The 17,608-nt window shown below is 50.8% G+C and overlaps 1 protein-coding gene across 1 annotated transcript in view; it reads right to left on the bottom strand.

The window, feature by feature from the left end:
- TUBGCP3 (tubulin gamma complex component 3) overlaps positions 1 to 17,608 on the bottom strand; it is a 44,168-nt gene that overhangs the window by 15,380 nt on the left and 11,180 nt on the right. Inside the window, exons 6-12 of the mRNA XM_061581829.1 lie at positions 16,632 to 16,753; positions 14,813 to 14,931; positions 13,390 to 13,515; positions 10,675 to 10,743; positions 7,988 to 8,120; positions 6,970 to 7,136; positions 3,841 to 3,951 (exon numbers count right to left, since the gene is read on the bottom strand). Of these exons, the coding sequence (XP_061437813.1) occupies positions 3,841 to 3,951; positions 6,970 to 7,136; positions 7,988 to 8,120; positions 10,675 to 10,743; positions 13,390 to 13,515; positions 14,813 to 14,931; positions 16,632 to 16,753 (847 nt within the window). The remainder of the gene's footprint in view (positions 1 to 3,840; positions 3,952 to 6,969; positions 7,137 to 7,987; positions 8,121 to 10,674; positions 10,744 to 13,389; positions 13,516 to 14,812; positions 14,932 to 16,631; positions 16,754 to 17,608) is intronic.

Here is a 17,608-nt window from a genome sequence, read left to right as displayed (position 1 = left end):
CTGAACTCGCACTGCTCAGATATCGCAACAGTATGAACCGGGGCTTACACAACATACAACATATAACCTCATACAACTGAATAGCAATCAGAATATAAATGCACTTACTGTCATTTAAATTGGGTTTCCTACTCCTCGGCTGTCTGTCACTGACCAACACGGGAAAACAGCAGGCAGCGCCTCCAGAGATCAGAGATCACTCTGTTATTACCCCTCTATCATTTACTCAGCGGTGCGTGTGCTGGGGATCTACATCCCCAGCACACAGGAATATCACTGGGAGTGGAGCCGAGGGGCAAGTGAGGGAGCTGAGGGAGGGAGAGCCAGTCAAGCGCAGCCAGGGGAGGGCTGGCAGCCTTAGGCCTGGGGGGCAAGTCCAGTCAATTGGCCCATTGAACCATTCACCACCGCAGCCCAATGAGTGCCCACCGCCGCAGCTCAATCAGTGCTCACCAGCGCAGCCCAATGAGTGCTCACCAGCGCAGCCCAATGAGTGCTCACCAGCGCAGCCCAATGAGTGCTCACCACCGCAGCCCAGTTAGTGCTCACGAGCGCAGCCCAATGAGTGCTCACCAGCGCAGCCCAATGAGTGCTCACCACCGCAGCCCAATGAGTGCTCACCAGCGCAGCCCAATGAGTGCTCACCAGCGCAGCCCAATGAGTGCTCACCAGCGCAGCCCAGTTAGTGCTCACCAGCGCAGCCCAATGAGTGCTCACCAGCGCAGCCCAATGAGTGCTCACCAGCGCAGCCCAATGAGTGCTCACCAGCGCAGCCCAATGAGTGCTCATCAGCGCAGCCCAATGAGTGCTCACCAGCGCAGCCCAATGAGTGCTCACCAGCGCAGCCCAGTTAGTGCTCATCAGCGCAGCCCAGTTAGTGCTCACCAGCGCAGCCCAATGAGTGCTCACCAGCGCACCCCAATGAGTGCTCATCAGCGCAGCCCAATGAGTGCTCACCAGCGCAGCCCAATGAGTGCTCACCAGCGCAGCCCAATGAGTGCTCACCAGCGCAGCCCAATGAGTGCTCACCAGCGCAGCCCAATCAGTGCTCACCAGCGCAGCCCAATGAGTGCTCACCAGCGCAGCCCAATGAGTGCTCACCAGCGCAGCCCAATGAGTGCTCACCAGCGCAGCCCAATGAGTGCTCACCAGCGCAGCCCAATGAGTGCTCACCAGCGCAGCCCAATGAGTGCTCACCAGCGCAGCCCAATGAGTGCTCACCAGCGCAGCCCAATGAGTGCTCACCAGCGCAGCCCAATGAGTGCTCACCAGCGCAGCCCAATCAGTGCTCACCAGCGCAGCCCAATCAGTGCTCACCAGCGCAGCCCAATCAGTGCTCACCAGCGCAGCCCAATCAGTGCTCATCAGCGCAGCCCAATCAGTGCTCACCAGCGCAGCCCAGTTAGTGCTCACCAGCGCAGCCCAATGAGTGCTCACCAGCGCAGCCCAATGAGTGCTCACCAGCGCAGCCCAATGAGTGCTCACCAGCGCAGCCCAGTGAGTGACCATGGGCCGGATAAATGTCCTCGGCGGGCCGCATGTGGCCCGCGGGCCGTAGTTTGAGGACCCCTGCTATAGTAGATACTACAACAGATAGTACTGCCCCTATAGTAGATACTACAACAGACACTACTGCCCCTATAGTAGATACTACAACAGATAGTACTGCCCCTATAGTAGATACTACAACAGACACTACTGCCCCTATAGTAGATACTACAACAGACACTACTGCCCCTATAGTAGATAATACAACAGACACTACTGCCCCTATAGTAGATACTACAACAGACACTACTGCCCCTATAGTAGATACTACAACAGATAGTACAGCCCCTATAGTAGATACTACAACAGACACTACTGCCCCTATAGTAGATACTACAACAGATAGTACAGCCCCTATAGTAGATACTACAACAGACACTACTGCCCCTATAGTAGATACTACAACAGATAGTACTGCCCCTATAGTAGATACTACAACAGACACTACTGCCCCTATAGTAGATACTACAACAGACACTACTGCCCTATAGTAGATACTACAACAGACACTACTGCCCCTATAGTAGATACTACAACAGATAGTACTGCCCCTATAGTAGATACTACAACAGATAGTACTTCCCCTATAGTAGATACTACAGTAGATAGTACTGCCCCTATAGTAGATACTACAACAGATAGTACTTCCCCTATAGTAGATACTACAGTAGAGTCACTACTGCCCCTATAGTAGATACTACAGTAGATACTACTACCCCTATAGTAGATACTACAACAGATAGTACTGCCCCTATAGTAGATACTACAACAGACACTACTGCCCCTATAGTAGATACTACAACAGACACTACTGCCCCTATAGTAGATACTACAACAGACACTACTGCCCCTATAGTAGATACTACAACAGATAGTACTGCCCCTATAGTAGATACTACAACAGACACCACTGCCCCTATAGTAGATACTACAACAGACACTACTGCCCCTATAGTAGATACTACAACAGACACTACTGCCCCTATAGTAGATACTACAACAGACACTACTGCCCCTATAGTAGATACTACAACAGATAGTACAGCCCCTATAGTAGATACTACAACAGACACTACTGCCCCTATAGTAGATACTACAACAGACACTACTGCCCCTATAGTAGATACTACAACAGACACTACTGCCCCTATAGTAGATACTACAACAGACACTACTGCCCCTATAGTAGATACTACAACAGACACTACTGCCCCTATAGTAGATACTACAACAGATAGTACAGCCCCTATAGTAGATACTACAACAGACACTACTGCCCCTATAGTAGATACTACAACAGACACTACTGCCCCTATAGTAGATACTACAACAGATAGTACTGCCCCTATAGTAGATACTACAACAGACACTACTGCCCCTATAGTAGATACTACAACAGATAGTACTGCCCCTATAGTAGATACTACAACAGACACTACTGCCCCTATAGTAGATACTACAACAGACACTACTGCCCCTATAGTAGATACTACAACAGATAGTACTGCCCCTATAGTAGATACTACAACAGACACTACTGCCCCTATAGTAGATACTACAACAGACACTACTGCCCCTATAGTAGATACTACAACAGACACTACTGCCCCTATAGTAGATACTACAACAGACACTACTGCCCCTATAGTAGATACTACAACAGACACTACTGCCCCTATAGTAGATACTACAACAGACACTACTGCCCCTATAGTAGATACTACAACAGACACTACTGCCCTATAGTAGATACTACAACAGACACTACTGCCCCTATAGTAGATACTACAACAGATAGTACTGCCCCTATAGTAGATACTACAGTAGAGTCACTACTGCCCCTATAGTAGATACTACAGTAGATACTACTGCCCCTATAGTAGATACTACAACAGATAGTACTGCCCCTATAGTAGATACTACAACAGACACTACTGCCCCTATAGTAGATACTACAACAGATAGTACTGCCCCTATAGTAGATACTACAACAGATAGTACAGCCCCTATAGTAGATACTACAACAGATAGTACTGCCCCTATAGTAGATACTACAACAGACACTACTGCCCTTATAGTAGATACCACAACAGAGTCACTACTTCCCCTATAGTAGATACTACAACAGACACTACTGCCCCTATAGTAGATACCACAACAGAGTCACTACTTCCCCTATAGTAGATACTACAACAGACACTACTGCCCCTATAGTAGATACTACAGTAGATAGTACTGCCCCTATAGTAGACACCACAACAGAGCGAGATGTTTGGGGTCTACTCCCATCACCTTCTGTGCCTGCTCGCTGGAGATGAAGGAGGGGATCATCGACTTGCGCAGCGAGTACTTGTCGTGCCACAGGCGCTCCGCTTTCACCGCAGGGTCGGCCGCCACGAAGAACTGGGGGGGGTGGGGGGTGGGGGGTGGGGGGGGCGGGGGAGTGGGGGGGTGGGGGGGTGGGGGGGGGTGGGCGTCACACCACGGCAGGGCGTGTCAACACGTAACGTAACGTCACAACACACCGTCACAACACAGCACGGCAGGGCGTGTCAATAGGTAGCGTGACGTCACAACACACCGTCACAACACACCGTCACAACACACCACGGCAGGGCGTGTCAACACGTAACGTGACGTCACACCACAGCACGGCAGGGCGTGTCAACACGTAGCGTGACGTCACACCACAGCACGGCAGGGAGTGTCAACACGTAACGTGACGTCACAACACAGCACGGCAGGGCGTGTCAACACGTAGCGTTACGTCACAACACAGCACGGCAGGGCGTGTCAACACGTAGCGTGACGTCACACCACAGCACGGCAGGGAGTGTCAACACGTAACGTGACGTCACAACACAGCACGGCAGGGCGTGTCAACACGTAGCGTTACGTCACAACACAGCACGGCAGGGAGTGTCAACACGTAACGTGACGTCAACACAGCACGACAAGGCGTGTCAACACGTAGCGTGACGTCACAACACACCACGGCAGGGAGTGTCAACACGTAACGTGACGTCACAACACAGCACGGCAGGGAGTGTCAACACGTAGCGTGACGTCACAACACACCACGGCAGGGAGTGTCAACACGTAGCGTGACGTCACAACACAGCACGGCAGGGAGTGTCAACACGTAACGTGACATCACAACACAGCACGGCAGGGCGTGTCAACACGTAACGTGACGTCACAACACAGCACGGCAGGGAGTGTCAACACGTAACGTGACATCACAACACACCACGGCAGGGAGTGTCAACACGTAGCGTGACGTCACAACACAGCACGGCAGGGAGTGTCAACACGTAACGTGACGTCACAACACAGCACGGCAGGGAGTGTCAACACGTAGCGTGACGTCACAACACAGCACGGCAGGGAGTGTCAACACGTAACGTGACATCACAACACACCACGGCAGGGAGTGTCAACACGTAGCGTGACGTCACAACACAGCACGGCAGGGAGTGTCAACACGTAACGTGACGTCACAACACAGCACGGCAGGGCGTGTCAACACGTAACGTGACATCACAACACAGCACGGCAGGGAGTGTCAACACGTAACGTGACGTCACAACACAGCACGGCAGGGAGTGTCAACACGTAACGTGACATCACAACACAGCACGGCAGGGCGTGTCAACACGTGACGTGACGTCACAACACAGCACGACAGGGCGTGTCAACACGTAACGTCACAACACAGCACGGCAGGGCGTGTCAACACGTAGCGTGACGTCACAACACAGCACGACAGGGCGTGTCAACACGTAACGTGACGTCACAACACAGCACGGCAGGGCGTGTCAACACGTAGCGTGACGTCACAACACAGCACGACAAGGCGTGTCAACACGTAGCGTCACACCACAACACAACACGGCGTGTCAACACGTAACGTAACGTCACAACACACCGTCACACCACACTACGGCAGGACGTGTCAACACGTGACGTGACGTCACAACACACCGTCACAACACGGCACGGCACGGCGTGTCAACACGTAACGTGACGTCACAACACACCGTCACAACACAGCACGGCAGGGCGTGTCAACACGTAACGTCACAACACAGCACGGCAGGGCGTGTCAACACGTAACGTGACGTCACAACACGACAGGGCGTGTCAACACGTAACATAACGTCACAACACACCGTCACACCACACCACGGCAGGGCATGTCAACACGTAACGTCACAACACAGCACGGCAGGGTGTGTCAACACGTAACGTGACGTCACAACACAGCACGGCAGGGCGCGTCAACACGTAACGTGACGTCACAACACAGCACGGCAGGGCGTGTCAACACGTAATGTGACATCACAACACACCACGGCAGGGCGTGTCAACACGTAACGTCACACCACAGCACGGCCACCACAACGATGCGGACACGACGCTGTGTGGCACACCACGAGGCGGCACAACACCGCCACGCCGCCACGCGTCATAGCGCGTGTCCCTGTGTGACGTCGTGTCCCTCTCACTCATCCTCCATGTCTCCCCGTGTCTCCTCGTGTCTCCCCCCGTGTGATCCCCCGTGTCTCCCCGTGCGTCTCCCCGTGTGTCTCACCCAGTGTCCCACCCCGCGTCTCTCCCCGCGTCTCACCCCGCGGGCCTCCCCGTGTCTCCTCATCCCCCGTGTGTCTCCCACCGTATCTGCCCCGGCGCCACCACGTGTCCACCACCACGTGTCTCCCCCAGTGTCTCCCCCAGCGTCTCCCCCCGTGTCTCCCCCCGTGTCTCCCCCAGTGTCTCCCCCAGCGTCTCCCCCCGTGTCTCCCCCAGTGTCTCCCCCCGTGTCTCCCCCAGTGTGATCCCCCGTGTCTCCCCGTGCGTCTCCCCGTGTGTCTCACCCAGTGTCCCACCCCGCGTCTCTCCCCGTGTCTCACCCAGTGTCCCACCCCGCGTCTCACCCCGCGTCTCACCCCGCGTGCCTCCCCGTGTCTCCTCATCCCCCGTGTGTCTCCCACCGTATCTGCCCCGGCGCCACCACGTGTCCACCACCACGTGTCTCCCCCAGTGTCTCCCCCAGCGTCTCCCCCCGTGTCTCCCCCCGTGTCTCCCCCAGTGTCTCCCCCAGCGTCTCCCCCCGTGTCTCCCCCAGTGTCTCCCCCCGTGTCTCCCCCAGTGTGATCCCCCGTGTCTCCCCGTGTGTCTCCCCGTGTGTCTCACCCAGTGTCCCACCCCGCGTCTCTCCCCGTGTCTCACCCAGTGTCCCACCCCGTGTCTCACCCCGCGTCTCACCCCGCGTGCCTCCCCGTGTCTCCTCATCCCCCGTGTGTCTCCCACCGTATCTGCCCCGGCGCCACCACGTGTCCACCACCACGTGTCTCCCCCAGTGTCTCCCCCCGTGTCTCCCCCCGTGTCTCCCCCCGTGTCTCCCCCAGTGTCTCCCACCTCGTGGAACGTGTCCTCGAGCTCCCCGTCGTAGATCCAGCGAGACAGCATCGTGTGCAGTGGCAGAGACACGAGGCCCAGCAGGTGACGCGCCAGCGAGCGGATGCACGGGGAGCCGGAGCGAGTGTACGCGTGCACGCACGAGGCCAGCTCCCCTCCCTTGCGGCCTGGACACCAGCGGCATCGTCATCATCGTCATCATCAGCGGCATCATCAATATCATCATCAGCGGCATCATCAGCGGCATCATCAGCGGCATCATCAGCAGCAGCAGCAACATCGTCGTCGTCATCATCATCACACAACAGGGAGCTGTCTCCCCTCGCTTCTGGCTTGTACATCATCAACATCATCAACAGCATCATCGTCATCAATATCATCATTAACATCATCAACATACACGCATTCTCAATGTACGTGTCCCCGTGTAAGCGTGTTCCTGTATTCGAAGCACGCCACAAGCGTGTGGGTAGCGTGTGGGTAGCATGTACAAGAGGTCGCAACCGGGTACCCGATATCCGTACTCTACCCGATACCCGGCTACCCGTACCCAGACGGGTACGGGTAGCCGTTTGCGACCCTGGTGCGGCCGGGTACGGGTAGGCCGTGAGTCACTGGTGAGTCACCGTTTGTCACTCATTTCCCAACGTCTTGTCTCTTCTCACAATTCAAGTTCCTAGAATCAACCCACCCGCGCCTGCAACATGGCTTCATCCCAGAGGTCGCAATCAGGTATCAGATACCCGTACCCTACCCGATACCCGGCTACCCATACCCGCCCGGGTACGGGTAGGCCGTGAGTCACTGATGAGTAACCGTGTGTCACTCATTTCCCAACGTCTTGTCTCTTCTCACAATTCAAGTTCCTAGAATCAACCCAGGTACTCGATACCCGTACCCTGGCCGGGTACGGGTAGGGTACGGGTACGGCCGGGTACGGGTACCCGTTTGCGACCCTGGTGCGGCCGGGTACGGGTACGGAATCAGAACCCGTTAGCGACCTCCGGCGTGTCCTCACCGTGGCAGCGATCTACGAGTGCGGCGAGCGAGTGGAGACGCTGCCTGGGCTCCGATGTCCACACGAGGAGACGGCGCAGGGTGAGGGAGCCCTCAGGGCCGACGTTCACACCCAGGTCCTCCTCCACGTTCAGCTGCGGCAGTCGACATCAACATCAAGATCACCGTCATCAAGATCACCGTCATCAACATCAACATCACCATCATCAAGATCACGGTCATCAACATCAATATCATCAAGATCACCGTCATCAAGATCAACATCAAGATCACCATCATCAAGATCACCGTCATCAAGATCACGGTCATCAACATCGATATCAACATCAAGATCACCGTCATCAAGATCACTGTCATCAACATCAAGATCACCATCATCAAGATCACTGTCATCAAGATCGCGATCATCAAGATCGATATCAGCATCATCAAGATCACCGTCATCAAGATCACTGTCATCAACATCAAGATCACCATCATCAAGATCACTGTCATCAAGATTGCGATCATCAAGATCGATATCAGCATCATCAAGATCACTGTCATCAAGATCGATATCAACATCAATATCACCATCATCAAGATCACTGTCATCAAGATCACTGTCATCAACATCGATATCAACATCAATATCACCATCATCAAGATCACTGTCATCAACATCACCATCATCAAGATCACTGTCATCAAGATCAATATCAACATCAATATCACCATCATCAAGATCACTGTCATCAACATCAACATCACCATCATCAAGATCACTGTCATCAACATCAAGATCACTGTCATCAACATCGATATCACCATCATCAACATCACGATCATCAAGATCACTGTCATCAACATCAACATCACCATCATCAAGATCACCATCATCAACATCAACATCATCATCATCAACATGAACATCATCAAGATCAACATCACCATCATCAACATCAATATCACCATCATCAAGATCACTGTCATCAACATCGATATCACCATCATCAACATCACGATCATCAAGATCACTGTCATCAACATCAACATCACCATCATCAAGATCACTGTCATCAACATCATCAAGATCACCATCATCAAGATCGATATCAACATCAACATCACCATCATCAAGATCACTGTCATCAACATCAACATCACCATCATCAAGATCACTGTCATCAACATCAAGATCACTGTCATCAACATCGATATCACCATTATCAACATCACGATCATCAAGATCACTGTCATCAATCAACATCACCATCATCAAGATCACCATCATCAACATCAACATCATCAACATCAACATCATCAAGATCAACATCACCATCATCAACATCAATATCACCATCATCAAGATCACTGTCATCAACATCGATATCACCATCATCAACATCACGATCATCAAGATCACTGTCATCAACATCAAGATCACCGTCATCATCAATATCACCATCATCAAGATCACTGTCATCAACATCGATATCACCATCATCAACATCACGATCATCAAGATCACTGTCATCAACATCAAGATCACCGTCATCATCAATATCACCATCATCAAGATCACTGTCATCAACATCGATATCACCATCATCAACATCACGATCATCAAGATCACTGTCATCAACATCAAGATCACCGTCATCATCAATATCACCATCATCAAGATCACTGTCATCAACATCGATATCACCATCATCAACATCACGATCATCAAGATCACTGTCATCAACATCAAGATCACCGTCATCATCAATATCACCATCATCAAGATCACTGTCATCAACATCGATATCACCATCATCAACATCACGATCATCAAGATCACTGTCATCAACATCAAGATCACCGTCATCATCAATATCACCATCATCAAGATCACTGTCATCAACATCGATATCACCATCATCAACATCACGATCATCAAGATCACTGTCATCAACATCAAGATCACCGTCATCATCAATATCACCATCATCAAGATCAACGTCATCAACATCGATATCAACATCAACATCACCACCAGGTTACGGGTAAGGAATCAAAACCCGTTTGCTACCTCTGAAGAGGACCAACACCGGGGTCCAGGCTCGAGTCGATTCGAAACCGGGGTGGGGAACGTCCGGCCCGCGGGTCTCACACGGACCTGCTCCAGCCATCGCGTTAAGGGGCGAGTTGATCAAATGTCCGACCAAATATAAGGGGACTAATTTTTAAATCCTTTTTATTAAGTTCAATCGCTTGCTTGCGCGCTTACGACCGTGCAAATCTTTTGGTCGTTTTTTTAACCCACTTCCCGTGATCCAATCGAGCTGAGATTTTGCACACAGACTCGTTGTGCGTGACAATTTATTTTCGTGAAAACATTTTTCCTAAATTTTCCACTTTTTAGGAATTTTATTTTTATATTAAATTACCAATTGCTTAATGGTGGCAGGCAATCATCTGACCCATAGGTGGCAGCCATCTCAAGCCAGAGGACGAGAGGACTCTAGCCGCCACGCATATAAAGGATTTATAGTGAAAAACTTAGTTTTAACGGGTTAATTTTTTTAATCGATCATTTTGTACGGCCCCGCGAATTATGTTGCGAACATCCGAATGTCCCTTGCCAGGAAAAACTTGCCCAACCCCCCGATTTCAAGTGACAAACCGGGTGCGATGTTGCGTTGCGCGGTGTGTTTCCGTCACCTGGGAGTGGAGCACAGAGATGAGCCGATAGAATTCTTTCAGCTCTTGATGAAGGGCGGCACAAAAGCTCTGTGAACACGGGGACACACGGTTACACCTACGGAGGCTGGCTCGCACCCCACGAGAGGGTGGGTATGATCAGCAGCACGCTGCCCGGTGCAGTCATGTTTTAGGCCCAGCTGGTTTCAGGATACAAAAAATTAACCCGTAAAAACAAAGTTTTTCACTATAAATCCTTTATACGCGTGGCATCGGGGCGGCTAGAGTCCTCTTGTCCTCTGGCTTGAGATGGCTGCCACCTATGGGTCAGATGATTGTGTGCCAGCATTAACCAATTGGTAAAAAAATATTTTAAAAAATTTCCCTAAACAGTGTCAAATTTTGGAAACATTTTTTCACGAACATTAATTGTCACGCACAACGAGTCTGTGTGCAAAATGTCAGCTCGATTGGATCACGGGAAGTGGGTTAAAAAACGACCGAAAGATTTGCATGGTCGTAAGCAAGCAAGCGAACTTAATATAAAGGATTTAAAAAATCTGCGATGATGTTTGGACCATTGGCCAACAATTCTCCTGTTTGGTGAATGCTTCCTCTAAGGGCTGAACACGTGGGCAGTTTGTTATCGATGCTTTGGGGCCGTCCCTAAATGACGTCATGCACCCGTGGGGGGTGGGGGGGGGGGTCAGACATTTGTGACGATGTGTGACGAGGGGGGGGGGCGGGGGGTTGAGAAATGCGACGTCACATCAAAATGCGCAACTTTAAATGAATATAGACAACACGTTCTACTTAAATTCTTGGTTCTTTCGGTAAAGTCACGTAGAAGGGAAATAATTAAATAAGAAATAAAAATATTAAGCAATAAAAAAAACAATAAAAATTCTCACAACTTGTTAGAATTCACAATTTGTCAAAAAAAAATTCTTATTTTATTATTTCCCTTCTGCGTGACTTTACCGAAAGAACCAAGAATATGAATCCCTGCAGTCACGAAAGCTTTAAATCAAAACGTTCTACTTAATTGAATAGACTTTCTAATAATAAATGTTTTCTCCTACAACATCAGAGTGCAGCGCCACATTAAATACGCACTTCAATGACAATAGTTTAAAGCGATTTGAAGCAGTTTTATTTTCAAAATAGAAATATGGTTGGGGGGGGGGGGGCAGAGCTTTGTGACATCATATTTGAGGGGGGGGTGGTCTGACTTTTTGTGACACCGTGTGACGAGGGGCTGGGGTAAAAAATCGTTCAAAATCGCGTGACGTCATTTATGGACAGCCCCTTAGCTCCCGTGGTATACCCCGCACGCTTAGCCTGAACAAAACGACTGTTTAGAACCTTTTCTCTGCCAAGGGACATTCGGATATTTGCAACATCATTCGCGGGGCCGTACAACATTATCAACTTAAAAATTAGCCCCGTTATATTTGCTAAAACATTTCATTAACTCGCCCCTAATGCGACGGGCTCGAAAACTGCTTCTCTTTGGCGAGGCGTGATGACATTAGCCGGTGTTGATGATGTTGCTGCTACTCGCAACTGCTCCTAGATTGATTGAATTTCGAGTCCCGCCTGTGGTTGCCTTGGCAGGGCCAGACCCAAATGATTTTGTGGGGCCTCGTACACCAGAGGTTGCAACCGGGTACCCCCCGATACCCGTACCCTACCCGATATCCGGCCTGGTGCGGCTGGGTACGGGTACGGGTAGACCGTGAGTCACTGGTGAGTAACTGTTTGTCACTCATTTCCCAACGTCTTGTCTCTTCTCACAATTCAAGTTCCTAGAATCAACCCACCCGTGCCTGCAACATGGCTTCATCCCAGAGGTCGCAATCGGGTACCCGATACCCGTACCCTACCCGTACCCGGCCGGGTACGGGTACCCGTTTGCGACCCTGGTGCGGCTGGGTACGGGTACGGGTAAGGAATCAAAACCCGTTTGCGACCTCTGCCCCACACCCTGCCCAAGTGTAAATGTTTACACATCGCACCAGCTACTCATGTGAAGGCTGAGCGGACCTATGTATGTATATACAGAGATCTTATTTCACAACGTACGTAGTCAACCGTGATAATCGGGGAGGCGCAAAGACTGGTTCGGATATTCGCCGATGTTGGCTGCCCGAACTCACTCACTCGGCTGCCCCCAACTCACTCACTCAGCTGGCTCCAACTCACTCACTCAGCTGCCCACCCACTCACTCAGCCCCTCCACCCACTCACTCAGCTGCCCCCCCACTCACTCAGCTGCCCAAACTCAATCACTCGGCTGCCCCAACTCACTCACTCGGCTGCCTCCAACTCACTCACTCAGCTGCCCACCCACTCACTCACTCAGCTGCCCCCCCACTCACTCAGCTGCCCCCCACTCACTCAGCTGCCCCCACTCACTCAGCTGCCCCCCACTCACTCAGCTGCCCCCACTCACCCACTCGGCTGCCCCCACTCACTCACTCGGCTCCCCCCACTCACCCACTCGGCTGCCCCCACTCACTCGGCTCCCCCCACTCACCCACTCGGCTGCCCCCACTCACTCAGCTCCCCCCACTCACTCACTCAGCTGCCCCCCCCACTCACTCAGCCCCCCACTCACTCAGCCCCCCACTCAACTGCCCCACTCACTCAGCTGCCTTCACTCACTCAGCTGCCCCCCCACTCACTCACCTGCCCCTCCCCCCAACTCAGCTGCCCCCCCTCCCCCCCACTCACCTGCCCCACGAGGCCGAAGGCACGGTCGAGGGCGCGCTGGTCGACGTACTTGCGCACTTTGTTGTGCAGCCATCCGATCTCCGAGAGACGCGACGTCACGTCCCGCAGAGACTTGGGGGCGCCCACCTAATTATAGAGACAAAAATAAAATATTAAAAAAAGTTATTTGAAAAAACACGCTTTCATGAAATGTACCCTACTCGTAATGGAAGAACTCCACGACTCCAGGAAGTGGCCCCGAAGCTTGCCACAACGTAAGGGGCCGTGGTGATTGACAGCCAACGTCAGTTGAGCGTGGACAATTAGACCCAAGCCAAAACATAACATATAAAAAAGAATGTTTAAAAAAATATATTTAAATTTTTTATGATAGAATATGGTATTGTCATCAGTACGACATAATTATACCAAGTTTGCAGTCGATACCACATTGGGAAGTGGGTTAAAATTGAGTTACTATTATACAAACAAATATTTAAAAAACACGCTTTAATGAAATGTACTGTCTGAGCTGCACCTCCCCATGCCCCCTTCCCCCATCGCCCCTCCCCTCCTTCCCCCATCCCCCGCCCCTGGGCGTGGCTCCCCGAGGCTTGCCGTGACGTCAGGGACCACGTGGTGATCGACAGGCAACGTGAGTTGAGAACGTGGACAATTAGAGATGTAAAATAGATCGTTTAAAAATATCTATTTTTTTAATTTTCAATGATCGAATATAGTATTTCGATTTAAAGCTTTTGTGACTGCAGGGATTCATCTTCTTGGTTCTTTCAGTAAAGTCATCACGTAGAAGGGAAATAATAAAATAATAAAAATAAAACATAATAAAATAATTCTCACGACGTTTCGGCCACAACGCAAGCAGCCGTCCTCAGGTGAAGAACAGGGATGTCGGAAAGACAGCGTCATTCACATCATCATCAACATCATCATCATCAACATCATCATCATCCTTAACATCAACATCATCATTAACATCAACATCATCATCATCTACATCATCAAAATCATCTTTTTTTTTCGATTTAAAGCTTTCGTGACTGCAGGGATTCATCTTCTTGGCTCTTTCGGTAAAGTCATCACGTAGAATGGAAATAATAAAATAATAATAAAACATAATAAAATACAATTCTCAAACATAATAAAATACAATTGTGAGAATTGTATTTTATTTCGATTTAAAGCTTTCGTGACTGCAGGGATTCATCTTCTTGGTTCTTTCGGTAAAGTCACGTAGAATGGAAATAATAATATAATAAAAATAAAACATAATAAAATAATTCTCACGACGTTTCAGCCACAACGCAAGCAGCCGTCCTCAGGTGAAGAACAGGTTTGTCGGAAAGACAGCATCTGAATGTGTAATCATTGCGCAATGGTTGCACGTGTTTCTAACGGGGGTTCAGGAGAAAGGGGGTCCCACCTTAGGGTCTATAAGGTAGGCACCCTCGGTGGGGCTCAGCCGCACGTAGGTTCCCTCAATCCCCTGGAAGACGTAGAGCAGATCGCGAACCAACAGCGACTCCGAAAGCTCCACAGAGGCTGGGCACACACACACACACACACACACAACACACACACAACACACACAACACACAAGGTGACATCAAACACAGCAGAGGCATCACCAAGACTACAAATTGAAACTATTTTTAAATCCTTTATATTAAGTTCGCTTGCTTGCTTGCTTAGGACCGTGCAAATCTTTCGGTCGTTTTTTAACCCACTTCCCGTGATCTAATCGAGCTGACATTTTGCATGCAGACTCGTTGTGCGTGACAATTAAAGTTCGTGAAATTTTTTTTCCAAAATTTTACACTTTTTAGGAAAAAATAAATTATATTTAATTACCAATTGCTTAATGGTGCAGTCCAATCATCTGACCCATAGGTGGCAGCCATCTCAAGCCAGAGGACGAGAGGACTCTAGCCGCCGCATATAAAGGCTTTAGAGTGCAAAGCTTTGTTTTTACGGGTTATACTTATTTTATTTTACCAACTAAACGGCCACATCTATTAGCTGGAGGCCACGGACTGCGCCACGGAGCTTTTAGCGAGCGGTAAACACAAGGTGTTTACCGGGGTAATTCTTCCGCGCTACCTTAACCCTACCCTTGACCTTACCCCTTGGCATGTCGACACCTTCCCCCTTTTACCCGGTAAAAAGGGTAAATTACTTTACTTTGCCGAGGCCTCGCACAACGCTCGACCGCCCCAGGTACTCATTTGTGGCCGAGTCGACCCAGGGGAGGCCCAGGACGGGCTCAAACAATCGCCGCGCGGTGCTGATCGCCACGCCGCCACCACCACCCCGTACAACAACAACAACAACCGCCATTCGCCACTAAGTGGCGGTGACGTCACCACGACGCTTGTGCCAGGCCAAGTGCACCTTGAGGCTATCACGTGAAGTGTTGAACGCCCTGCTGGCAGGAGGTCACGGGGCAGACCCAGCAGGTGCTACGGGTCGACTGACTGAGACGAGTGGCTGATGCACCACCTGTGCCCCATACTGTGCCAACTTGCTGTGCTTTAGCCACCCGGCGCTCCGCTCGTTGTTGTGAGCGTTGCTCCTCCGCCCTCCGTTGTTGTTGGAGGGCGACTGCCTCCAACTGCCCAGTAGCGTCCTTCACGAGCCTCCTCCACTGAGGCCGATCTTGACACCGCTGGTACCAGTCATCGGCAAGTCCACTCAGCTCCACGTCCTCCTGTACCACATCACTCCGTCTCTTCTCTAGCCCGTGCCGCGCCCGTTTAGCCCCCACGATCCGGCCGAACAAAAGCTGTCTAGGCATGCGGTGGCTGGGCATGCGGGCGACATGACCCAGCCAACGCAGCCTTGCCTGCCGGAGGAGCTCACCGATGGGACTTTGCCCAGTACACTCACACAAACACTCACACACACACTCACACACTCACTCACACACTCACACACACTCACACTCACTCACACTCACTCACACTCATAAACACTCTCACTCACTCACACACACACACACTCTCACTCACACACTCACACACACTCACACACTCACTCACACACACACACACTCTCACTCACACACTCACACACACTCACACACTCACTCACACACACACTCTCACACACTCACTCACACTCACACACACTCACACACACACACACACTCTCACACACTCACACTCTCACACTCACTCTCACACACTCACTCACACACACACTCTCACACACTCACACACACAAACACACACACGGATACTCACTGTTGATGTCGCCCTCGGCGCGTGCGCCGTGCGTGTCGCTGCGGGCCACAAGGCCGTAGGGCCCGGACTGCGCGTGCCACGCCTGGCGAGCCGTGCCGTCCGCCGGCGTGCGGTGAGACTGCCTGCGGCCACAGCGAGAAGGGGCGGCGGTGAGAACGGCGGTGAGAACGGCGGTGAGAACGGCGGTGAGAACGACGGTGAGAACGGCGGTGAGAACGGCACGCCGGGGGTAGCACTCCGCGGTTTTAGCGTTGCCGCGTGCCAAGTCGTGCGCGGTGAAAGTAGCGTGTCATCTGGCTAAGCGGTTTGACACGATGGATATCATCCACGATAGAGGTTTTTTGGGTGAGATCGCGTAAATATTTACGTCAAATGTGTCGTTAAAACCCCCTCTACCACCCGACACAGCCAACTCACGTTAAGGCCGTAATTATAATTCAAATATGCTCAAAATGTCCCCCCTCCAATATATTGCCAAAAAATAGATTTCTGTGTATGTGATTGTGGTTATGGTTGTACTTGATTAATCCCTAATCTCTGCCGTTACACTCAACGAAACAAGACAAGGTAACAAAGAAAAAACAGAGCACACAGAGCACACTATTAGACATTATTGTTATTGTTAAACAAAAAAAAAAATCCGTCCGATGAGTTAAGGAATTTTTAAATATTTTAGGCAGAAAATGGCAGGAAATTCTTTTCTGGGGGGGGCGGGGGGCCCCCCACACCCCCTGGCTGGGAGGTTTGGTCCCCCCCAATGTTGACTTCATGGCTACGGGCTTGTGTCACGTAAACACGTGGCCATGATCATTGGTTTTTTACCCTTCTATCTGGCAACAAAACTGATACCTTTTTTACAAAGAGTCATGTTTGCTTAGACCACAATACCTACAGTCATAATGCAAACAAAAAACACACAACTCTGATAATGTATGTACTGTCCTTGAAGTTGATTGGTCCACACCCGAGACAGCTTT

This window comes from Lethenteron reissneri, unplaced genomic scaffold (genome assembly GCF_015708825.2).
Source record: "Lethenteron reissneri isolate LAM-NWPU_2019-01 unplaced genomic scaffold, ASM1570882v1 scaffold_1638, whole genome shotgun sequence".
NCBI classification, from domain to species: domain Eukaryota; kingdom Metazoa; phylum Chordata; class Hyperoartia; order Petromyzontiformes; family Petromyzontidae; genus Lethenteron; species Lethenteron reissneri.
The sequence above is the reverse complement of the archived record's forward strand: the minus strand, read 5'-3'. Positions and strand labels throughout refer to the sequence as shown.